The 22,781-nt window shown below is 37.2% G+C and overlaps 2 protein-coding genes, 1 long non-coding RNA gene and 10 other non-coding genes across 15 annotated transcripts in view; 3 read left to right on the forward strand and 10 right to left on the reverse strand.

Moving 5' to 3' along the window:
- CEP295 (centrosomal protein 295) overlaps positions 1-10,251 on the forward strand; it is a 45,235-nt gene extending 34,984 nt beyond the window's left edge. Inside the window, exons 19-30 of the mRNA XM_054577700.1 lie at positions 2,563-2,663; positions 3,176-3,275; positions 3,676-3,924; positions 4,707-4,846; positions 5,559-5,736; positions 6,410-7,071; positions 8,343-8,477; positions 9,368-9,464; positions 9,599-9,763; positions 9,842-9,941; positions 10,019-10,118; positions 10,201-10,251. Of these exons, the coding sequence (XP_054433675.1) occupies positions 2,563-2,663; positions 3,176-3,275; positions 3,676-3,924; positions 4,707-4,846; positions 5,559-5,736; positions 6,410-7,071; positions 8,343-8,477; positions 9,368-9,464; positions 9,599-9,763; positions 9,842-9,941; positions 10,019-10,118; positions 10,201-10,239 (2,066 nt within the window). The 3' untranslated portion in view covers positions 10,240-10,251. The remainder of the gene's footprint in view (positions 1-2,562; positions 2,664-3,175; positions 3,276-3,675; positions 3,925-4,706; positions 4,847-5,558; positions 5,737-6,409; positions 7,072-8,342; positions 8,478-9,367; positions 9,465-9,598; positions 9,764-9,841; positions 9,942-10,018; positions 10,119-10,200) is intronic.
- LOC129074019 (small nucleolar RNA U2-19) lies at positions 2,785-2,864 on the forward strand. Its single transcript, XR_008529496.1, has one exon. It is a non-coding gene; the product is annotated as a small nucleolar RNA U2-19 (small nucleolar RNA).
- Positions 3,024-3,092, forward strand: LOC129074018 (small nucleolar RNA U2-30). Its single transcript, XR_008529495.1, has one exon. It is a non-coding gene; the product is annotated as a small nucleolar RNA U2-30 (small nucleolar RNA).
- A 49-nt stretch (positions 10,252-10,300) lies between the features above and the next one.
- Positions 10,301-10,672, reverse strand: LOC129074012 (uncharacterized). The gene is made up of 2 exons (XR_008529492.1): positions 10,629-10,672; positions 10,301-10,382 (listed from the first exon to the last, which is right to left on the reverse strand). It is a non-coding gene; the product is annotated as an uncharacterized LOC129074012 (long non-coding RNA).
- LOC129074023 (small nucleolar RNA SNORA25) lies at positions 10,468-10,594 on the reverse strand. Its single transcript, XR_008529500.1, has one exon. It is a non-coding gene; the product is annotated as a small nucleolar RNA SNORA25 (small nucleolar RNA).
- A 176-nt stretch (positions 10,673-10,848) lies between the features above and the next one.
- LOC129074025 (small nucleolar RNA SNORA32) lies at positions 10,849-10,969 on the reverse strand. The gene has a single exon (XR_008529502.1). It is a non-coding gene; the product is annotated as a small nucleolar RNA SNORA32 (small nucleolar RNA).
- Positions 10,970-11,025: 56 nt separating this feature from the next.
- On the reverse strand, positions 11,026-22,752 carry TAF1D (TATA-box binding protein associated factor, RNA polymerase I subunit D). Of its 3 annotated transcripts, none has more exons than XM_054577706.1 (12): positions 22,658-22,752; positions 20,792-20,919; positions 19,636-20,011; positions 16,117-16,292; positions 15,768-15,825; positions 15,248-15,417; positions 14,329-14,364; positions 13,256-13,305; positions 13,039-13,069; positions 12,120-12,163; positions 11,690-11,736; positions 11,026-11,092 (listed from the first exon to the last, which is right to left on the reverse strand). In XM_054577706.1, the coding sequence occupies exons 2-6, from the start codon at positions 20,809-20,811 to the stop codon at positions 15,256-15,258; spliced, it is 792 nt and encodes a 263-aa protein (XP_054433681.1). In that variant the 5' UTR covers positions 20,812-20,919; positions 22,658-22,752; the 3' UTR covers positions 11,026-11,092; positions 11,690-11,736; positions 12,120-12,163; positions 13,039-13,069; positions 13,256-13,305; positions 14,329-14,364; positions 15,248-15,255. The 3 variants fall into 3 exon arrangements, with proteins under 3 accessions (XP_054433681.1, XP_054433682.1, XP_054433683.1); XM_054577707.1 differs by having other exon boundaries at positions 14,311-14,364; XM_054577708.1 differs by lacking the exon at positions 15,248-15,417 and having other exon boundaries at positions 12,120-13,069.
- Positions 11,439-11,510, reverse strand: LOC129074016 (small nucleolar RNA Z40). Its single transcript, XR_008529493.1, has one exon. It is a non-coding gene; the product is annotated as a small nucleolar RNA Z40 (small nucleolar RNA).
- LOC129074024 (small nucleolar RNA SNORA1) lies at positions 11,844-11,980 on the reverse strand. Its single transcript, XR_008529501.1, has one exon. It is a non-coding gene; the product is annotated as a small nucleolar RNA SNORA1 (small nucleolar RNA).
- LOC129074022 (small nucleolar RNA SNORA8) lies at positions 12,231-12,366 on the reverse strand. The gene has a single exon (XR_008529499.1). It is a non-coding gene; the product is annotated as a small nucleolar RNA SNORA8 (small nucleolar RNA).
- LOC129074021 (small nucleolar RNA SNORD5) lies at positions 13,143-13,214 on the reverse strand. Its single transcript, XR_008529498.1, has one exon. It is a non-coding gene; the product is annotated as a small nucleolar RNA SNORD5 (small nucleolar RNA).
- On the reverse strand, positions 13,352-13,482 carry LOC129074017 (small nucleolar RNA SNORA18). Its single transcript, XR_008529494.1, has one exon. It is a non-coding gene; the product is annotated as a small nucleolar RNA SNORA18 (small nucleolar RNA).
- On the reverse strand, positions 14,570-14,695 carry LOC129074020 (small nucleolar RNA SNORA40). Its single transcript, XR_008529497.1, has one exon. It is a non-coding gene; the product is annotated as a small nucleolar RNA SNORA40 (small nucleolar RNA).
- Positions 22,753-22,781: the final 29 nt, after the last annotated feature.

The following is a 22,781-nucleotide window of genomic DNA, read 5'->3' on the forward strand; positions in this document are numbered from 1 at the left end:
GGGAGAAAGAGAGAAACATCGATCTGTTGCTTTCTGTACACACCCCAGCCAGGGACTGAACCTGCAACCCAAGCATGTACTCTAACCAGCAGGCGAACTTGCGACATTTTGCTTTGCAGGACAACACCCAACCCCCTGAGCCACACTGGTCATTTTTGTAGTCTAGACTGTATTCATGATTTTGTTTATATCCAGAGATGAGTACAGGTGGCCTGATTTTTGTCTTGAGCCATCATAGTCACAGAGTGGCCTTTTCTGATACTGGTGTTCAGTGAAGTTGTTAATGTGTAAAATGGAAGAACACCAGGGTCTAGCTGATAGAGCCAGGTCATTTCCTGGCTCTCGAGCTGCTTTTCTTCTTATAATCATCCCCACATTTATACTGTTTCTATCTTAGAAGGGAGGGTCTTAGTGTTGTTACTTCTTCATCCTGTTACCACTTCATTCAGGTCCTCATCACCTCACCTTTCTTTAATAGTGTTTTAGGTGGTATCACTGACATCAAGCTCTGCACCCCTTGCTTTTGCAGGAAGGCAGGAAATGGTGCTTTGCTTCTGAAGGAAAGCAAGAAGCTTTTCTCACAGCATGGGTAGATGACTGTGTACGGCAGGGGTGTCCAACCCGCGTCCTGTTATGAACGTGGCCCAACACAAAATCATGAATTTACTTAACATATTACTTAGTTTTATTACTTAGATATGTACATTTTCTATATTAGTGATCACAAACGTGGGACCTGCTCGACAATTTTAAAAGATTATTGAAAGGACCGCTGCATAACTAGGATTATTATGTGAGGACTTTTTTATCTGTGGTGGCAGATATCATGAAAATTATGCACAGACCCTTTTTTTGCTCATTGGTTTTCATTAGTGTCTGTGTATTTAATGTGTGGCCCAAGACACTTGTCTTACAGTGTGGCCCAGAGACGCCAAAAGGTTGGACATTTCATGATGTTACTTCCCTTTTTAAGAACCGTCTAATGGGCCCCTGCTCCTAGTGAACCATTTCCAAACCAAAGATAGTTATTTCTCTTCCAACTGCTTTCAGGGACGTACGTGTTCATTGACTTCTTCAGTGTCTATAACGGACCTTGCTCCTTTCTCCAATTTTTTTTTTACTTTTCACTTCTTACCCACTACTCAAACATTACTTTGTTCACTCATCTTCCCTCTGGAGGAATCAATCTTCTTGTTATGTTAGAGAGAACAGTATATAATTGTGAGGTATGAATTTAAAAACCCCAGATTAACTTCTAACCCCCCAACTAGCTTTTGAAATGAGCTCCTTAAGACAAAATAAAAACTCACTATAAAAATTCATCATCTCTTTTCTTTGCTTAGAACTCTAGTGTGTATAGAAGCAACCAAATAATAGTTTAATAGCTCAGTTATGTCATAGTATTTTTAAAGAACTAGACTAAAAATTGTATTTAAAATTAAATTGTATTTATCAGTACTATTTGATACTACTTTGTTTAGACTTAATTATCCATAATATAAATATTATTTTACAAATAAATATATCTACACACAAACGTGTGTATGTGTCCAGGGTTACCTTTTAGAAAACATTTCTACACAACCATTTAAGAAACATACTTTAAAAAAAATTTTATTTGTTTTTAGAGAGAGGGAAAGTGAGAGAGAAATGGGGGAGAGAAACATCAGTCAGTTGCATCTCTCACACCCTCAAGTGGCTACTGAACCTGCAACCCATGCTTGTGCCCTGGCCGGGAATTGAACCACGGACCTTTTGGTTTTGTGTGTCAACAGCCAACCCACTGAGCCATACCAGTCAGAGAAAGAAACATAATTTTAATGTGCATGAGTTCTTTTAATAATGTGGTGGTAATAAGATAGAAAGTTTTAGTTTATATTTGGTGAAGTATTTTAACTTGTTTCAGAGCTACAGACAACAATATGCCTTGTCTGGCTTCCTCACAAATGTTGGCTGTTGGAAATAAGAGAAAAATTGGCCCAGAATACCTGACATAAGAGGGAAACAGAAAGCATAATTTTGTATATTTTAGTATGTCAAATATATTGAGAAATGATAATTCATAATAAAAGCAATTCATGCTCATTATGATTTTAGAATGTACTGAAAGTTCCAAAGATGTAAAATTCAACCTTGTCCCAATTCGTAAGCAACCACTGACTGCACTATGTTGTTTTCCTTTCTTGTCTCTTTTTGTATGTATTTTTCTCACCTTTGAGATCATGCTGTATTTATGATCAAATTTTCTTGCTTCTTCACTTAAAATGATGATAAAAGTATTCCCCGTCACATTGGCTCTTTTCAAAAGGGTTTTATTCATAGAATAACAATGGCAACTACTGTTTTCCAAGGAAAGAAATTATTTTGTGCTGACTAGTAAATGTTTGAATAATAAAATGAATGGTGTTTTTTTGTTTGGTTTGGTTTGGTTGATTTTTTGGTCCAAGATAAAGCTACTCTATGAAGCAAAATATGAAAGAAAATATAGGAAAGTAGGAAATGATGCCCTCTGGTGCTAAGAACTTGGTTTGTCATAATCCAAATCTTTTCCCCCCATTTTAGTTGAGGTCAAGGAGGCAGTGGCTGAGAATCATGCAGTATTAAGTTTTGCTGTAGAGAAAGAACATACATATGTGAGTCCAGCTGTGAAGCCAGATAATAAGGTTAGTAATGTCTTAGTGTGTACTACACTGTTAGAGCTGCTTGGCTTTATATTTTGTTTAGTTCATAGAAGTTGTTAAATACTAGAGTGTATCTTTTCTGAGATCTACTCTTAGTGAAGTGGATCAGTGATGAAAATAGCCAAATCTGAGCATCAGAAGACCTTCCAGTCTCCCTGATGCATGATTTCTATAGTCCTGAGAAGCAAAAGTATAAAGTAGTTTTAAAAAGTGCATGTGTGTGCGTGTATGTGTGTGTGTGTGTGTGTGTGTGTGTGTGTGTGAATGTGACAGTGGATAACTAGACTTGCTGAATGAGATTTGGGGGTTGGGGTGTGTGTGTATGAAAATCTGATCAGTTCTGAGCAGTGATGAAAGGTTTTACTACTGACCTATATAATTATGAAGGTTTCTACACTTGATCTGAGCTCAGAATTGGTAACTGCTGATGTTGGTGATTGGTTTTTTTTCTAGATATTCCTAAATTGTGTTCTAATGTTCCCCCTAATTTTAAGGCTGAAACAGAAGAGATTTATCCAGAGCCATTATCTTCAATAACTATTTCTACTGGGAGCTTAAGTAATGAAAACACAGATTTGAGCTTTACAGATCCAGGTAATGTCAGAATATCTGTAAATAAATGGAAAGACCACTACCAGTTCAGTTGCAATATAGTGGTGAGAGCAGACATTGCTTTTCACATTGTGCCGAGAGGTATTGTTTCTTTAAATTGCAAAAATAGTTTTCCTGACTGATAAAATATTGGACAGTATGATATTCTAAACATGGTTGGAAATCACAAGCTTTCAGACCCTTGAGGATGCTCTATGGATCTCCAACAATACTTTCAGAAGCATCCGCTAATGTCACCTTTTCCCATTCAGTGGGAAGGTATGGGAGCAAATTTCTTTGTTGCACTGATCCCTTATCCATATTAATTGTTATGCTTCCCACCAAAATTTGTCTCTAGGGAAGTACCCAGCCATTAAATATTTTCATTATTCTCAATTTGCAGAGTCATTTCCAGAGCATGTGGACCATAGGGCACAAGAATCTACCACTGGCAAAGAAGAAGAAACAATTATTTTAAGTTCTGCATTTTCTCCATCACAAGTTACTTATCAAAGGCAGGACTCTTGGGATGTTCATAAACCTTTGTTGCCTACAACGGAAAAATGTACATCTGGTCAAGCACACATTCAGCACATGACAGACAAGGACATAAATGAAGCAAATTTGATGACTGAAAAAACAGACTTGCCGGGTAAAATTATTTTGAACAAATACTTTTATATAAACTGTAACCATTTACTTTTCATTCCTTTTAGTTTTAAATGGTGATTGTTTGAGTCCATGTTTTCATGGCCTGCTACCACAGTTATGCCAAGGAACAGATTGAGGGCGTTTAGTGAGAGAGGGCACTTGGAACCAGTTAGACACACAGAAGAACATGTAGAAGAGTTCAGCAGATCATCCTTTACCATAGCAGAGTTAGATACAACAGCGTGAGGGCAGTACCAATGTTGAGAACAAGAACTCAGAAATCAGACAGACATGGATTCAACTCCTAGTTTGACCAGTTTACTAGCTGTGAGACCATGGGCAAGATTCTCTTTGATCTTCTTTAAAAGAGGGATCTGGGAGTTAAATGACATAATGTATGTAAAGTACAATGTCTGGCCCATAGTAACAGTCAGCTTTTCTTTTTTTACTCATTGACCTGGCGTGAGCCTTGGCAAATGAGAATAACAAAGCTTACAGCAAAGCTGTGATCTCAGTGGCCACTTACTTCAAATGAATCTCATAAAACTTCGGGCCTGTTAGAAACAGAGACATTTATCAAAGGTTTTGAGAGTGTCCCTATTTTTGGTACACTATAAGAAGTGATAGGACCTAATTTGAAATCATCAGTTGATAATGAAAAAAAAAATGGAATTTTGTTGAATGGGATTTACCTAAAAATAAGCTTTTATGAATATGTTTTTAGTACTATTTTTCTAGGCTTTGTTTTAAAAATACATCTTTTTTTCCTCAAAATTCCAACAGTTGACCTTGACTTTCCAGAATTGGAATACATTTTTCCAAACTTGCATCGTCAGCTGTTTAAACCCTTAGAACCACAGCCAGATTTTGATTTATCATCATTGTCCTCTGGGATTTCTCAAGAGAGCAGAGACTTTTACCAGGTGTGTTAAAGTAGATGCTTCATTACACTGAATATCCAAGAGCAGTGTGTCTGATTTTCTTTTATGGTGGTTAATCATGGTTGCCAAGTAGAATCATGTGGAAAGATTTTACAAATTCCAGCGCCCAGACTGTACCCGCAGGCCCATTAAATCAGAATCTCTAGGAGTGCTCAGATATCAGGATTTTTTTTAAAGCTCCCCATGTGATTCTAACATAGAACCAAGATTGAAAATAGCTGCATTAAAATTTTGTTCTATCAGCCTTATTTCCATCTAGTGAATATGACACATAAAAGGCTTGAGAATATTTTTATATTTATTTACTTTGATGGAATTCAGCCTTAAAAAGTTCAGGTGATTATAAGTTTGCAGTATTTAAAAAGTGTCTTCTTACCCACTAAAGGAGCTAAGATGCAAAACTGGGTCTTTTTATTTCTGCATCCTGATATCCAAGCTGCCATACATAATTCCTGCTTATCAGAAAATGATTTCATTGTGTTCTAAACTCAATCTGTGTATTTCATAATTTGTTTTCTAAATAATCTTTTTAAAAAAATGTTTCATATTAATTCAAATGGAAGAAGCAGGTTTGAATAAGCAAATCATTAGTGTGATAGTAAAGTGGCAATCAAAGAAAAGTAATATCAAAGGAACATGATTAACCTGTAATACATAATCAACATTTCAGCATTTCCCTGTTGTTTCCCATCAGAGCTCAGACGCTTCATGCGAAAGCCACGGTGCAACGGTATCCTCCAAAAGCACAGTATCTCTTACAGCACTGAGGTCCAGCCTGCATTCTCCTCTTAACATAAGCCTGAATCAGCAACCTGACCCTAAGTTGCCGCACACTACAGCTGAGAATTTGGGCACAGAAAAAGTTACTGAGGGTATGTATGATTAAGTTAGAAAAAATTAAAACCCAATACTTTTTTCTTTTGATTGTTTACATTCATTTTTCTTAGAAATTGTGCCTAGTAGGTCCTGGTTTGTCTCCGTTACTGTCTTTACTTCTGCTCCCAGTGTTACAAGTTCTGCGTCTTTGTGTATTCAGTTAAATAAAAGAGGTAATAATGTATGTTCACTTTGCAATTTTCACACTAGTGAACTTAATAAAATAAAAAAGTGATGCCTCTTGCTCAGCTTCCCTTCCTCAGCCCTTGGAGTCAACAGTTTAAGTATCTTTCTAAAACATTTTGTACTCATTTTATATATACATAAATACACACACACACACATATGCACACAAGATACACGTGTACGTTTTAACCTAAGTCTTTTGGCTGTTCCAACAAAATCAGTATTTGGTTATCTCATGAGGGAAAATGACCTAGTGTCTAATAGCCATAGTTATTATTAAATAATATCAGAAGACAATACATGGTGTAAGCAGTAGTTATTTGGAAATCACTGTGACCTTTAGCTTTCTATTCATGTTTATATACATCCAACTTTTCTAAAATTGTAGGAACCTTTGCAATTTACTCAAAGTATTAGGGACTGTGTCTGTATCCACGTTTTATAACATGATGACTAACTGATTTCTTAAACTTTTTATTGGAGGATCTGAACAATCTTTTCAACAGCTTCTGCCAGAATTTTCTTCACAAGAAGGGAGCCAGCATGCTGATCTACCAAGTATTTTTAGCATTGAAGCAAGAGATTTTCCCCAGGGCATGGAAAATCAGAACTACCCCCCTGAACCAACTGAAATATTACAAAATAAAGGAAAAAGTGTCCATTTCCAGCTCTCTGTAGGAAATTTGCAGAGTTCAGTCTTCAGTTCATCTGCTGAGGCTAATGAATTTCATCAGTTAAATTTACAGCATAGCACTCCATGTGATTCTACTTACAGTGAGTGCTCAGTGAAAGACCGGTTAGAAGGCAGAACAGAAAGAACGGGCTTCGAAGAATTATCAGAAAGAGGATTTGATAAAGTGTTACAAAGTCAAGGACTCACTGAAGAGGATAAAAACGAAACCTGGGGAGTTTTAAATGTAAATCCACATGTACAAGAAATTGACTCACAATTATGTGTAAGAACAGTAGAGATGGGAACTTCAGATCAGATACCATATTCATTAACTGTTCAGAATGAAAAATATTTTGAGAACTCAACTAAAGCAGAAACTCCACAGATCATACCAAAGCCATCTCAGCCATCACAGTCAGAGCTCTTTTTCGGTTCTGGATCATTTTCACTACAGACCTCTATTCCAGTCTGGGTGAGTGAAGTCTGTGTTGTGTAAATAGCATTTAGATTGGTTTTCCAGAAAAACTTTTTAAAACTAATACTGTGTTTTTATTAAGACACTGGTCAAAAACTCATACAATTACTCACACATACAGTTAAGTATGCATGTTATCAATTTGACTAATTACTGATTGAGTAGAAATAAAATACAGTTTCCAAGCCAGCAAAGAAATATTAAAATACAGAAAATATTTTTAATTCCAAGGCAGAAAAGGAGGGCAAAATAATACCCAAAAACAACACAAATAAGCAAGAGAGCACAAAAAGTCCAAATCCAGGAGGACTTAACAAATTTCAAGAGAAATGGCAAAACTACTTGTTAGTGTACCTAACTGAAAGTCAGTCTCAATCATTAGAAGCCTCCAAATGTTGAAGATCTCTGAGTTTTACATAAGATTTTCCTCCCAGTTTACATATCCCTTCTCAGCTGCCCTGACGGATGGTGGCCGGCCTGTGCCTCAGCACTGTCAGCGTTAAGCCTCATTGCACTGCATTCAATTAATCGTGATTTTCAACCTTTTTCATCTCATGGTGCACACAACCGAATTACTGAAGTTCTGCTGGCACACTAAAATACAGATTTTTTGCTTATGTGACCAAAGAAAGATGTATTTTTATTCATTCACACTGGATGGCTATTGCGTTAGCTGTTGTCACTTTATTTGAAGAGCTAAAGGGAAAGAGGCTAGTGCTCCTGGCTAAAAAGTCAGGTATTGCATTTAAAAATTCTTGGGACAGACCAGTATGCCACAGCACTCTAGCTGAAAATCGTAACCTCATCTGATTTCAACTCATCACCCAAATGTAGTATTGTCCTTTCACATTTAAGCATAATAGAAACTAAGGCCAACATCTAGGTCACAGATTTGCCTTTTGGATGTTTTTGTAAATTCTTGTTCAATGTTTAAAAGATGCTATTTCCCTTAAAAAAAAAATTATTCTGGCAGCAGTGGCCTAACTTGGCTGCAATCAGACAGGCTACAGCCTCTGGTTCTCCGGTCCCCAGTTAACCTGCATGTATCTGTCTAGCTCTACAGTCTTTTGTCTGTAATCCTTACAGAAGATATTTTAAGACAGCTATCATATAATTTCTCCCATCCCTAAGTCCTCTCCTGTATTTCTAAAAGTGGAGGTGCACTGCCTTGTTGTTTTCCTTCCTCCAATAACAATTATTTTCACATCTTGGATGTTTAAAGGCTATTATTTTGGGGGCATGATGTCCTTTTCAATTTTGCTGCACAGGAGACAGAGTCTGGCCATGGTATAATGGAGGAACCAGAACTTACGTTAGTAAGCACCAGTGATGTCAGTATTGCTGAAATGGATTTTGCAAACCTAACCCTAGAAGAGAGAGAGAATGAGGCAGAAAGTTTACAGGTAAGTATCATAGCTCTCAATATAGGTACACTTCATTTATACAGTAACCCGTAGCTGAGAATTGGGAAACAGAAAGGAACACTGGTTTTTCACTTTTTTCTCCATGTTATTTCCATTAGAATTATTTGCAAATTAATTTCTTTCCCCATATTGTGGTTTAGTATGAGGGTAGTCAACTGTACAGTGAACAGCGTAATATGCTTACAGCAGGCACTTGACAGCTGACTGGAAATGGAAAAACATCTCAACCACTGAACAGTTTTGTAGCATGCAATGGCCCTAAATATAAGTACACTTGTGTAACTTGAAGCCAAAACTCGTTTCACATGCTGGGGAGCGAGATTTCAAATGCTCCTCCTACATGTATTTCTGATGCTATAGATTTCCTTCAGACTTAGGTTGTAAGGAACTCTTGACTCCCCCTTACCCAATGAAAGCTACTTTGTTCCAAAGCAATGAAAGGCAGCAGGGGTGCTCCGGAAGTTAGGGAATGCTTCTGAGGTGGATATAGAGTTGTAGAGTTAGTGCCCTTACTTTAGTTTATGCTGAAAGTAACAATGTTTCAAGTTCTACTGACTGGCTCATAATTTCATTAACTTAGTAAGGGTTCCAGGGTATAGGTGAGTTTGATTATATCCAAGTCTATGTCCTGATACCAAATTGGAATGGACTTCACCTCTAAGATACTCACAAATAATCAGGTGAAGAAAAACCAAAAGCTTTCGGCTAGGGTGAGATCGGGAAGTAACTGTAGTGCAGCTGATCAGATAAAACATTTTAAATGTTAATGAACTTCCAGGTCCTATAGCTGCTGGACCTGGATTTGACTGTATCTTAGAACCTTTGCTGTACATTGATTTCAAAGTGTTTCATCTGACTCTTGCAATTAGGTTGGTGGATTTCTGCCTCCTGAATCAGAAACAGAAAATTCAGATTATCCAGCTCCATCAGAACATTTTGTGGAGAAGCCAACTACAGCAACCTCAGGTAAGCCTTCAGCATCGGAAATGGTCGCAAACCCAAGGACTAGTGGGAGTTTGCGACTCACGTTCTCAGCTTCCAATCTTGCTACAGGCCTATGAAATCTAATGAGGTAAAAAGTTGTTTTTTTTTTTTAACAGAAACTCTTCCAAAGTTTACACCTGTACCAGGAAGCTTACAAGAAGCATTTGTAAAACGAAAAAAATCATTTATACAGAGATCCTGCCAGAGACAGAAAGAAATAAGGAATAAAAGACAAGTCTCCAAAAATTCTGAAAGCCATGTAATCAAGAGGAAATCTGCAGGTATGTTTCCAAAACATTTTTATCAGTTTTCAGAAAAGGAATCTTGTTTGCCCAGCAAATTACTTGTTCTCTGCTCAGGTTCATCGGCAACTCACCTAAAGGGTGTGAGCAAAGTTAGAGTGTCACTTCCTGAAGACAGAAAGACTGCACAAGCCCTCATGCAGCAAAGGGCTCTAAGGTATATGTATGTACTTATGTATGAGTAAGTCACATTTTTGAAATATTTGTCTTTAATCCCATGCAAATATCTTACAGATTATACAATCAGTTAGCTGAAGTAAAACAGCAAAAGGAAGAAAAAGCAAAGCAAGATGCTTATGCCCAAAACAGAGCAAGGGCAAAAGAATTTCATAAGGTGAGCTGTTGGCAAGTGGGTTTTCATGTCAAGGCACACCACAAACTAAAACTGCTGAATTTTATTTTTATTCCCTCCACAGAAAACACTGGAGAAACTTCGAGCCAAAAATACATGCTGACTTTGTACAAAAAGTGTAAAGGTTTTTTGTTTTTTTTTTAATAAGTTATCTGTAACATAAGCACAGTTTGAAATTAATAAATTTTTATTTAAGGAATTTCATGCTCTGAGTCCTTGGTTCCTCATGTGGTTGAGTCTTAATCCCTAAAAAAATAAGAGCAGACGGTGGTTAAAAACTTGGGGAACATTTCCTTTCCCACATCACCAATCATTGATATAAGTAGGTTAATTTTGTATCTCCTCAGGAAACCATAGCACTACTGAGTGTCTATCACATCCTGTAGAGAATTTCAATCTTAGGTCACAGCGTTAAGAGCTCCTGGTTTTGATTCCATAAGCTCTCTTTGAAATGACCTATAAATTAATCATCTTTTTCTAATGTGTGCATACCTTTTTTGTTTAATCCAGGCGGTTGCCACGACAGTTGGTCCTAAAAATAGGAAGAGATGATCATGCGATGACGAAACACTTGGTTGCTAGCAGTCTGCAAGGATTAGCTTAGACAAAAATCTCACTGATTACCAATGGCTATTATAAAATAACATACAGCTTGTGTTACGGTTTTATTGGATAGTGCTGATCTAGGCAATGAAAATAAGTAACGGTAGTAAAATGTTCCCAATAGGCTGAATGCTAGCAAGGTAGCAGAAAGAAAACCTAGAGGGAAAATGTTTTGTGGTCATGTCCACGGCAAATGAGAAACTGCATTCTAAAAGCCTTGGTAATGACCATTGCCCTTTGAAACAAATCATTTCATATGGTAACATAAAAAAAACCAGTAACTTGCCCCAATTCTTTTAGTTGAGCTTCTTTGATCTCCACTTGTACATGGACATACTTCAAAAACTCCCCACCTGGAGAAAAAATTTTAAAGTTCACATTGGACCAAATTTTTTGAAATGGGGTTGATTAGGATCCTGAAAACCAGTTCCCAACTAGCATGTATTGAAAATTCAAGCTTAAAACTGCAAACAGATGGAATAAGCATCTTTTCAATTCAGTTCATTTAAACTAAATATTGGTAACAAACTTTAAAATTAAGGTTTAATGAATCCATTTCCATTCACAACTGAACTCATATGAAATGAATTCTGATCATTAACTAACTGCAAAGGCAGCTATTTGGAAATGTGCGTATTTCAGGGAACTTTTACCTTGAAGCTTTCATGTTTTAAAATATGGCATATATTTAATGTAGATGGATGTTCAGATGGCTATTTTCATTCAGCCCATTCAGAGCAGTTGAACATTTTCCCCATCATCATAACATCAGTAGAAGCACATGGTGGCCTTTTTAACACCTAGTCTTTTTTTGTGGTAATAATAAACCACAAGGACGGGCAGGCTACTCTAAGATTTAAATAAATGCCAAGGACTTTAACACTTAAGTTTTATAAAGGGAGTTGTCTCCTACAAACTAGGAAGGAATTTGAAGGAAATTAAAATCTTACCTGTAATTGTTGGGGCCAAGTTTCCTCAAGCAACTTACTTTAGGACCCTAGAAGTCAAATAGTAAGAAGTATATTGTTATAATTTAGCAGGTGATGAAAGATATATTGAAAAGTGTTTATTACATCCAGTTTTTACTCAACTGAGCCTAGCAAAAAATGTTACAGGTCTCATTGTCACCACTGCAATAAAATCACTGTGATGAAAGCAAAACCTGTGTCTCAATGTAGCCACATTAACAATTTCTGGACACATGTACAAAAACAGTGCCCATTTTCATCTAGAATGAGGCTTCATAAAAGTTTCTCTCAATCTTATACATACACTATGCAAAAGGCTTCTGCATTTGTACAGAAGTTCCTGCTGACACATGCTATCGATAAAGGGAAGAAGCTCCTAGAAGTAACAGAAATAGAAATCAAAAAGCCTTACACAGTCAGAATAGATAGGTCTGCCAGGTTTCTCAATTTCAGACCCTAGAAAAAGAGAAGCATTAGCTCCTACTGAAGTTAGGTTGAACTGAACAGTAAGAGACAACAGGAATACTGTATCAATACATACCAGGTTTAACATGCACAAAGCCAAGAAAACCAACGATGCCAAATACTGAATTTATATTGCACTGTCCTTTGAACACCCAGCAGAAATAAACTGCTGAATGCAGATACCATGCAGTGCAATTGTGACAAAACTATTACAAACACTTCTACTTGAAATATCTGAGGAATAAATCTCTAATTGTGAAAAAGTCCTAATTCCTAATTGTCATTTCAGTAAAGAAACCACATTAATGCGTTGAAATTACAAACCTAATCACTATTATCTTTATCACGTGTCTGCACTGGAAGTAAAGATCACACTTGTTCCCACTATTTTTATTAGGAGGAATTCCTCTGCCATTTTAACATATCCATGTCTACATGTTATTAAGATGAACCAGATGGAACTATCAGTGCAAAAAGGGGACATTATTTGGTAGCCCTAGATAGGCAGTCTCTTCATTTTTTCCAATTCTGTATATAAATACAATCATGGCAAATATTTTCACCAAGATGTTGACAATTGTTTTATATCTAAACCACTATTCATCAAAACAGTAATGCAATGCTGTGCAGAGGTCCTTGAATGTCATCCTTTTGTTCAATGCTATGTTACAAAGTTGAGATGCCACAGGAACTTTTCTCATTTATGTATCAATTAGCCTGTGGTCAAACTGGCTTCCTTTTATATCATTTTTGCTTTAAGTCACAGAACCTATTGACAGGGTTAAGTGAGGACTTACTCTATTCACAATTTGCATTTTTTCACAACTTTGAATCTCTAACAAATAGGAATTAAATGTTCCACTTACCTCTAAACACGAGTAAGTTCTTACCACAGTCCTACAAATAAAACACCCAATAAAAAAGGTTGACAAGTATGTGATTAAAAACTAAAACCTACAGAGTTATACATAGCTGTCAGAATTACATTTTAGTTCATATCTGTATCATTCAGCAGTTGAACAGTTAAATTCATCATCTGAATTGCAGAGGTACCCTAAGTTTACATTGCCACCAAAAACTTACCTAAGCTACCACTCCCTAGAATAGTACAGATCTCCAGGATATACAAAAACCTAAGGTAAAAAAAAAAAATTAGTTAGGATCTTTCCTAATTTTAGCAGCTGTCTTGTAGTTCCTTCCCACAGATCTAACACATAGCTCTGTGAATAAAGGAAGCAACATATTTACTCTATGAGGCGTTTCCAACGATGTAGGTCTACAGAAAAAGCCCCATCGGGATAGACCTCAACCATTATTTACACTTTCAAAAGACACAAACAAATCTAAGACTCTACAGGAAGACATTAACTAGGACTGATCTGCTCAAGCCATTTCAAGTTCAAAACTATGTAAAAATAGTCAAACATTCTCCCATTTACAAATAAGACTTAACTGTATTAAATTTAAGGAAATCATACCATGAAATCAATCACTTAAGGATTTTAACACAGCTTATAAGAGTATATACTGACTAAAAAAAAAAAAAAAGCAAAATGCCAAATAGCTGTTCTAGATAATCCATAATCCAAAGAAAAAATATCCATGTATAAAATGGAAGTCTTGATTTTTATGAACTTATGCAATGATAATGCAATATTTTTGCCTATGAAATTCCCAGATTACATGGCAAAAGATTTAACTAAATTTACAAAATACAAAGTATCTTTAGCTACCTGGTATCAAAAATAATATAGAAAAAATTATAATGTGGCTATATGTATGTTCTTACCATTTGAGAACTTTATACTATCCAAACTTACGAAATCTTGTGTCCTGTGTAGTCATTGCTAGTATTACAGTATTAAACCTACCTGATTTTAGATATGTGTTAACTAAAAATGTTTTATGTGTAAATGTCCAAAATTCTGATTATTGGCATAGCCCAAATGACAGTTCTAGGACACTTTCCTGTAAGTGAAGCTGGCAGTGTAACTAATAATGTTTCCTAAGATTCATTTTCTGAAATGTCATAAGCAGAAATTGAAAGCTGGCAGAAAGTCTCTTAATGACGAAACCTGTGAAGGTTTAGATTATCTGACAGTGTGCTACATTTGAACAAATCTGGTCTAAAAACTCACCTAACAAATAAGACGTACCTTTAAGTCCAAACGTTGTGTTTTCAACATAAAGCCCTAATTAAAAAAAAAAGTCATCTTTGTTTCATATCAACATTAAAATTAGAGTATTAAATCAGTACAGTTGAGATTTCCCTTATGCCCACCCTATGCTTTTTAAGTATCAACTTTATGGTCCTGGAACCAGTATTTTTTTATGAATGCCCTAGAACCAATATTTTTTTTTAATCAATGCCCTGCCACTTTAATCTGTTTTAGGTATCTTGTTCCTTCTCGTATGTATCAAAACTCATACTGACAATGAGTTCTGGGTTGCAAAAGAGGATTTATTTTTCGCACCTGTATGTAGTTTTTGCCCACAAATTAAGCAAAAACAAACACAAGTGCTACTGTAAAATGCAATTTATAAAGCAGTGTAACTGGTAACATACAGTGGTGACAAAAGATAATAACATTCTAGGCTGTTGAGAAGGGGGAATCAAGTTCTTATCAGTACTAAATATGACACTGATGTTCACTTTTTTCTCAATCAAACTACAGTAGGGGGTTTCAGATATACTAAGGATAAGTGGTTGTCAGTTACTAGTGATACCGTCACTAATACTTTTTAGGACTACAATCTCTATCCTTTAATGCTTGAATGATACCTTTAAGCTCCTTAAAGTAAATATAGTAAATATAGGCAAAAACAGTAGGACCCTTTTAATCATTTTACAAGACACTATTTCTGCTACGAAAGCCTCCATTTTCTGTACATACATCATTTCACTTTTAAAATGTTCTCTAAAAAGTACTTCTTATTCTTTAGCCGTTTCACAAACTTGTTTAGAAATTACTTTCCCCTTAGAAGTTCGAGATTTTTTAAAAAGTTACTGGGCTAGCATTATAATCACATCATCTTTTACTTTCTGTGAAGTTTCTTTTTCTCTAGCCTTTGTACCTTGTTATTCATATTCCTATCTCCTTTTGAGGCTGTTCTGTCTTCTGTCCAGTGTTTTTGCACTTTGATACTCTCTTTTTAGACAAAGCAGCTTCTTCAGTATATTCTTGTTCTAAATATACATTCATCTTCTTTGGTAACTCAGAGCTCAGTATGAAGTAATTATTCTCCTGCACAAAATATACCAACATTAAGCAATAACTAAAACTTTATTGCTCTAGTAATTACACAAAACTGAACTCTACTAGGTGATTTCATCCTGGCTGTTAAAAATTCAATTCTGCTTTTATCCTCACATTCAATATCCTAGTAGCAATGCTACATATAAAACTTAGTACTGAAAAGTGTCTGTCCCACTCAACTATCCCCAAAATATATATAATTTTTTTATTTTCACACCAAACAACTTCAAGCCTCTCAAAAATTAAATACAGACTCTAAGACAATACCTACTGGATAAAATTATTCCTCTACCAACTACTGCCCTCCAGAAAGGAAATGGGATAAAAATGCCACTTACCACCAATTTGATATCACATTCATCATGTTCAAGGTTTGCTGCAACCTCATCCTCTCCTCTGTAATATTAAATATATCACCACTCAGATGACTAAATCTCCTATAACCCAACTGGTACTATATGTTCATGACATACAAGTGAACAGCAATACTAGTCAAGGAGAAAAACTACATTGTAATGTGTAACACCCAAAATTGGCTCTTGTGGAACAAACTCACAGCTCAACTCAAATGGCCTAAACATCTTTGCTCCCATCAAAAATCAATAGGATATGGATAAATTAACATTATAATTTAAAAACATCTAATTTGCTAAAACCTATGACCAAAATTTGACATAGTTAACTTACAGTGGGTCTTCAATAGGAGAGAGAGATCCGTCGTCATCCAAATATTTGTATCTACGACTATCAAGGTCATCTTTCTCTAAATCTTCACCAACGTTCATCTGCTTCAAGGATTCCTTGAGGTGGTATTCATACTTCAGTTTTTCAAGGTGATTGAAAAATCCTCTTGCCACTGCTTGCTATATATCATAAAAATTATCAAGTCGTCACCTTACAAAATAAAAATTTCTTCCATTCCCTTAGCAGATGCTTATGTTCTAATATGGCAAGGATCCCCTTATCAAGAACTCGTAGTGTACTTGATCTACCCACTTTACCACATGCAGCTCAGATATGATACACATCAAATGCTGGTTGTAAAAAGAATTCACTGCTGCCCAGCAAGTTATCAAAGTTACTGAATTTGGTATAAAACCAAGCACAAATCTTGTTTTTGGGCATTAAAAAATTCTGATGTTTATTATATAATCACTTTAAAACATAACTTAAATCACCTTAAAACATAATTATTAATCTCCTCAAAAGATTCTAAATCAAGGAATTATATACCAACAGTGCAAACATTAATTCAATATAGACTTCCAGTCAAGATAGCGATATCAGTAAACAGGGCTTGCCTCCTTGTCCATCAAAATTACAACTAACTAGAGCAACCATCATTCAGAACTCAGAAACTGAGTGGAATGGAAGCCTGCCAACTACTGAATTAAACAACCCCCCCGCCCCCCATTTAGACTGTAGGGGGAACACAGATGTGGAATGGGCTGGTCTTTCATCACCCAGGCGTGGTGGATCAAAATTCAGGAATAACTCAGGAGCAAGGAGTCCCAGCCCTACACCAGGTCCCCAGCCCAGGGTTCCAACGCCAGGAATGTATCCCCATAACTTCTGGCCCCAAAAACTAGTGGGGACTAAAGCAGAAGAGACTGCTGGAGTCCCAAGCAATTCCTCTTCAAGAACCCACACAGGGACATACTCAGATTCACTCCCTCTGAGCTCCAGAGCAGCAGCTTGAAAGGCACCAGTGGCATACATGGAGGAACTCAAGTGTCTGGCATCAAGGCAAGAAGTGGGGAACAGCTTTCTCCCACACGGAAAGGTGAGCAGAGGCCACTGTACCTTTTGTGAACCTCCCCAGAGCCGGCAGGTCAGTACCATCTGAGACTCCCTCAACCTGGCTAACACTGTCTGCCCCACCCTGGCAGTTTGGGGAGAGAGACTGTCCCACCCAACTCAGGGGCCCACCTAAGCTGTTAACATAGACTCTTCCATATGATTCTGATGTTTATCATATGGCTGGTCTTGGCTTATGCTTCACATCTTCCGAAATCCTCTCAAACAAGCAACAGCCAGCCTTAGTAAGACCCCAGGAACTCTTCCCTGGACCTCTTGCTAAGTGGCCCAGCACTAGCAGCAGCCAGCCTTGATTCACAGATTGGCTTTTCCTGGGAGTCTCCAAGCCCAGCACAAGTAGCAATGATCTTAGATTGCTTTGTTTCTCATGCTGGGGGGCCCTGGGCAAAAGAAAGGTGGAGGCTGACCCTGGCCTGCACCACCTGGGAAACTTGAGAACCTGCACATTTAGTGGACAGCTCCAGACCACATCAGAGCACCACCACCCTGACCCTGCACAGCAGATCCTCCACCGAGGGTGGAACTTGGTGATCAGTGGTCACAGCCAGTCCTTCCAGCTGTGACCACTGATCAATGTAAATTGCTCCCATTGACCTGCCAACTGTAATCCAGGCTCAAACGAACCTGGATTACTAAGTGGAGAGTGTACTAAGCCCAAACGAAGGGCGTACTTCAAGTACCAAGCTTGGGTCATAGGCCAGGCTGTGCCACTGGACCCTAGAAGACACCTACTTCATTAGGTTACACCACCAAAACAGGGAGTCACAGCAGCTCTACCTAATACATAGAAACCAACACAGGGAGGCTGCCAAAATGAGGAAACAAAGAAACATGGCTCAAATGAAAGAACAGATCAAAACTCCAAAAAAGAACTAAACAAAATGGAGGTAAGCAATCAATCAGATGTACAGTTCAAAACACTGGTTGAAGGATGCTCAAGGAACTTACTGAGGACCTCTATAGCATAAAAAAGATCCTGTCAGTACCAGATACAATAATTGAACCAAGGAACAATTTATAGGGAGACAGCAGTCGAGTAGCTGAAGTTGAGAATCAAATAAATGATTTGGAACATAACGAAGAGAAAAACAGCCAACCAGAACAAGGAAAAAAAAACCCCACCAAAACACGGAGGATAGTGTAGCAGCCCGTGGGACAACTTCAAGAGGTCTTACTGCCTTACAGGAGTGCCAGAAGAAGAGAAAGAACAAGAAATTGGTAATCTATTTGAAAAAATGATGAAGGAAAACTCCCCCAATTTGGGGAAGGAAATAAAACATGCAAGTCCAGGAAGCTCAGTCTCAAACAAGATGACATAAAGAGGCCCACTCCAAGACACATCATAATTAAAATGCCAAAGGTTAAAGATGGAATCTTAAAAGCAGCAAGAGAACAGCAGTTAGTTACCTACAGGGGATTCCCATAAGACTGTCAGTGGACTTCTCAATAGAAACTTTGCAGGCTAAAAGGGATTGGCAAGAAATATTCAGTCATGAAAAGCAGAGACCTACAGCCAAGATTGTTCTACCCAACAAAGCTATCACTTGGAATCGAAGGGCAGATAACGACCTTTCCAGACAAGAAAAACTAAAGGAATTCAATCATCACCAAATCATTACTATAGGAAATATTAAAGGGACCTATTTAAGAAAAAGAGCAAAACTATGAACATTATCAACAGCTGAATCTAAAAAAACTAAGCAAACAAGAACAGAGACAGAGTGTTTTGATGGTTGCCAGATGGGAGGGGATTGTCGGGGAATGGATGTAGTGAGGGGGTTAAGAAGTACAAATTAGTTACAGAATTGCCATGGGGATGTAAAGTGCAGTAGAGAAAAGGAATTAGCCAAAGAATTTATACACATGACCCATGGACATGAACAATGATGTGTGGATTGCCCGAGGGAGTGAGTGGTGCTGAGTGGAGAGGGGCAAGGGGAAAAAATTAGGACAATTATAATAGCATCATCAATGAAAATAAACATTAACTTGAATACCTCAGAGCATACTGCTAAGTACCACACATGTATCGGGCCACCAGTCAGAAATAGAATACTCAATCTCTAAGAAATGCAATCTATTCAAGTTACTAAACATGAAAGGAGTTGTGGGTTTGATTTAGGTTACAGTTAGTAATCACTCAAGTTTCAGGGATGATGTTAATAAAAACCTGACAGGATGAAATCAAGGGACTTTATTTAAGTATCCTCGGAGCACTTCATATAGCAGTATAAGTCACTGAATACACATACGATGATTTTACCCTATAGTCCAAGTGCAGTATGTATTAGCTGAAGGATTAGGTGGTGAGTCAGGCAAACCTAATTCTAAGTGACCAAGAAACCATTTCAGGCACTTTAGCTATGGTACCCACATATACTGACTCACCTCAAATGTTAAAATTTTTTTCCAAGGTAATGGTTTTCTTCCATTCTCTGATTCTAAAAACGGAACCTGGGGTCTGTTATCTTTCAATTGTTTCTTACTTATTTGTGACCTAGTGCTTTTACTTCCTTCTGGTCTTCCCCTTGGTCTTCCTGTTGGCTTATATTTCCTCTTTTTACGTTTCTTTTTCTTGACTCTTTCAAAAATAGCTTTCAAAGTCAATGGTCTTGGTTCTAATGATGAGTCACTGGATGAATCTCTTGCTTGTACACTATCAAGTGAACTAACACATTTTTTAACAGGATTTCTTTGCTTCCTTTTAGGTGAGTAAGGAACACATTGAGTTTTAAATAAGCTGCTACCAGAGGAAGAATTATCACTAGAAAAAAAAGGGGAAAAATTATTTGTTTCCATTGTTATATAACTGAATGCTATTTTTTACCAGTAATGTACTTTCCTTCCACAGACCAATGCAGAAAAACATCCTGAGGATTAACTTTTTAAAAGATGGGCTCAGTGCTAGTGAACTAGTTCTGACCTGGTCATTCCACCTAAAATGGCCCAAAATGCCACAGCACCTACCAAATCATCCTCTGAGAGAAATACAAGTCCAACACACTGTATTCACTACTAGAGGTTCCTCTAAATAAAACAAAGCCTCCTCTAAATAAAACCAGAGATGCCTAATAGATATTTGATGTGAATATACTAGAAATACTGATTTGGTATTACAGTGAGATCGATGGATAAGGTAAGGAGTTATCTCCATCACATACATAACCCAGCATTCTTGATAATGTGCAATTTCAGACTAAGTTGAATTTTAAGCAAGAGTTCATGCTGATGTCCCTTTTTTTGGTTATAAAATTAGGGCAATTTAGTCAAGATGAGACACCAAGCTGGCCCAGAAAAAAATACTCCGTTTTCCTAGGTTAAGAATGTGTCTCCCTGTTAACTATACAAGTAGATAAACTCTGATGGTCTATGTAATGCAGGTTTTTCTTTCCTAATCTTTGGAAATTACCTTTACCACCACTCACTATCTACAATGACTTTGTTTTCCTAGTAATTTAAATACAGTGAACATTACATTCGAATCTAGTGTTTTCTAGTAAAAATCTGATGGTTCCTGTTGATAAACCAAACAAAAGCAACTTACCTTTGATTTTCAATTTCCATAGCTGTATCAGAAGCTGTTATATAGTCCAGAGAATCCACTGGTGATAGGTAGTCTCCAAGTCCTTCTTAAAACTTATCCATCACTTGTTCTTTGCTTTCACCAAATTTCTGACAACATATAATACAGTGCACATGTAGTTTTCCCTGAACAAATAACTGTCACCACAAACAGCTAGTATCCAAGCAATGCAAAAGTTGATGTAGAAGTTATGGCACTATATGTAAGTTAAGGCACAATCACTTACAAGGCCTTTAATATTTTCATGTAGGAACCATCTATTTTAGAACAAACCAAAAATCTAGAAATTTTACTGCGACGTTCCATCTTTCTGTTGTGCCTCTAAAGCTATACAGTGGAGCAAGATTCTACAAAAGTAATGTTATTTCCCCTGCAAAATATCAAGCTTTACATGACAGTAAAAAATATCATTTAAAACTTTTTATTATCAGCCATATAGTCATGTGCAATTACAAGTATTAATGTACCATTTTCCAAAAGCAGATGGGAATTCCTAGAAAAAGTTTACATATGAAGTCAGAAGGTAGAGCATGGCTTCAGTATACCAGGAAATATAATCATTTACTATCTCAACCCAACACATCATTTTAAAATTCCTGGTCGAGGATTTTCATTTATGGCGTTTCCCCATTCATACTATAATTCAACAAAATCAATGTGAAACCTTTTTTGGCATATCTCTTTGTCATTATGAATACTGATTTAAAATTTCTGAATTCTCAAACTTCAATGAAAGGCTATCAGACTACAACAATAATGGCCTTCATCTTTCTTTTTTAAAAAACTCCTTAAATATTTTACAACAGTTTGGGCAAAATTTCAAATAAAAATAAATATGACATCTTAATTTAAAACTGTACCTTCCTTATAGAGGTCATCATTCTTCAATTTTTGTATTGTTTATAGTGTTTAATACACTTACGAATGACCAACGAATACAGATGAAAGAAATCTTAGAATTTAACAGCAAAATATTTCAAATATACAAAATCAGTGAGGTCATACAGATCTTACATTCTAAAAATGTCCAATGGACTCGCGTGGAAATTTCATGGTTTTGCTGCAGTTTTGTTAAGGCAAAAACCAAACTATGTCATAAAATGCTCAGAAACGGAATTCAGCAAAATTGGGTTAACTGGCAGTGGTGGTTATTTGAGGTTAAGTCTTTTAAAAAATATTATCAGAAGATTACCAGAATAAAGTGTAGTTAACTAAAAAAAAAAATCGCTTTTCAGGTGATTTAGAGAGCATTCCGACCTACGTACCCCTTCCAATTCGAGATTCTGCAAGGCCACGTGGCCAGATAGTGCACTTTACCAGCGCTAACAATACGTCTCTGGCCACTTACTGTGACCGTGGTGCGACCGACTCTAAGAAGCACCTACCCTCATGATGAGAAAATGGCCTAATTGCTACCTCATACTTATTAAATCAGAACGCCTGTCCTGGTCTGTAATACGTACAATTAAGACACACTGGATCACCCCCGCACTATCATCGTTTCATGTGTGGGTCGCAGTCCAGCACTAGACCCGAAGCCCACAACTGCAAGCCCTCCATCCTCAGGGCCCGACTTCTTTAGCTTGAACCTCCCGAGCAACGCGAGTGTCCCAAGAAAAGTTAGAAGCACAACCTCCCACATCCACCAGGCCTGGGTGGCCTTGTTCTCTTCTCCCTTACTTATCCAAGTCAGCACAGCACTTGCACCAGCTATTGCTGGCTCAGTACCGGCCTTACCTGCGTACTCGCCGCCACCAACCCAAACCTTAGAGGTTTGCACCCAGCAACCCCCCGACCTCAGCACTCCAACGGGAAACAACCGCCTACCTCTACAACTGCGCGGAAGAAAAAGGACAGAACCAACCGCGCGACCCAGCTAATAGCGGAGCCAAAATCTCGCGATAACAATTTCGCTAAGGAACAAACGTGAGAAGCAGGAGTACGAGGGCGC

Source organism: Pteronotus mesoamericanus, unplaced genomic scaffold, assembly GCF_021234165.1.
Source record: "Pteronotus mesoamericanus isolate MK-2021 breed Mesoamerican mustached bat unplaced genomic scaffold, CSHL_Meso_final contig_457, whole genome shotgun sequence".
NCBI classification, from domain to species: Eukaryota; Metazoa; Chordata; class Mammalia; order Chiroptera; family Mormoopidae; genus Pteronotus; species Pteronotus mesoamericanus.

Coding starts and splice junctions, on each gene's coding strand:
- TAF1D (XM_054577706.1), bottom strand. CDS start 20,811: ATGGAAATTGAAAATCAAAG. Junction 16,293..19,635: donor AAAAAATTTTAACATTTGAG/GTGAGTCAGTAT, acceptor TATGATATATAG/CAAGCAGTGGCAAGAGGATT. Junction 15,418..15,767: donor AATGTGATATCAAATTGGTG/GTAAGTGGCATT, acceptor TATTTTGTGCAG/GAGAATAATTACTTCATACT.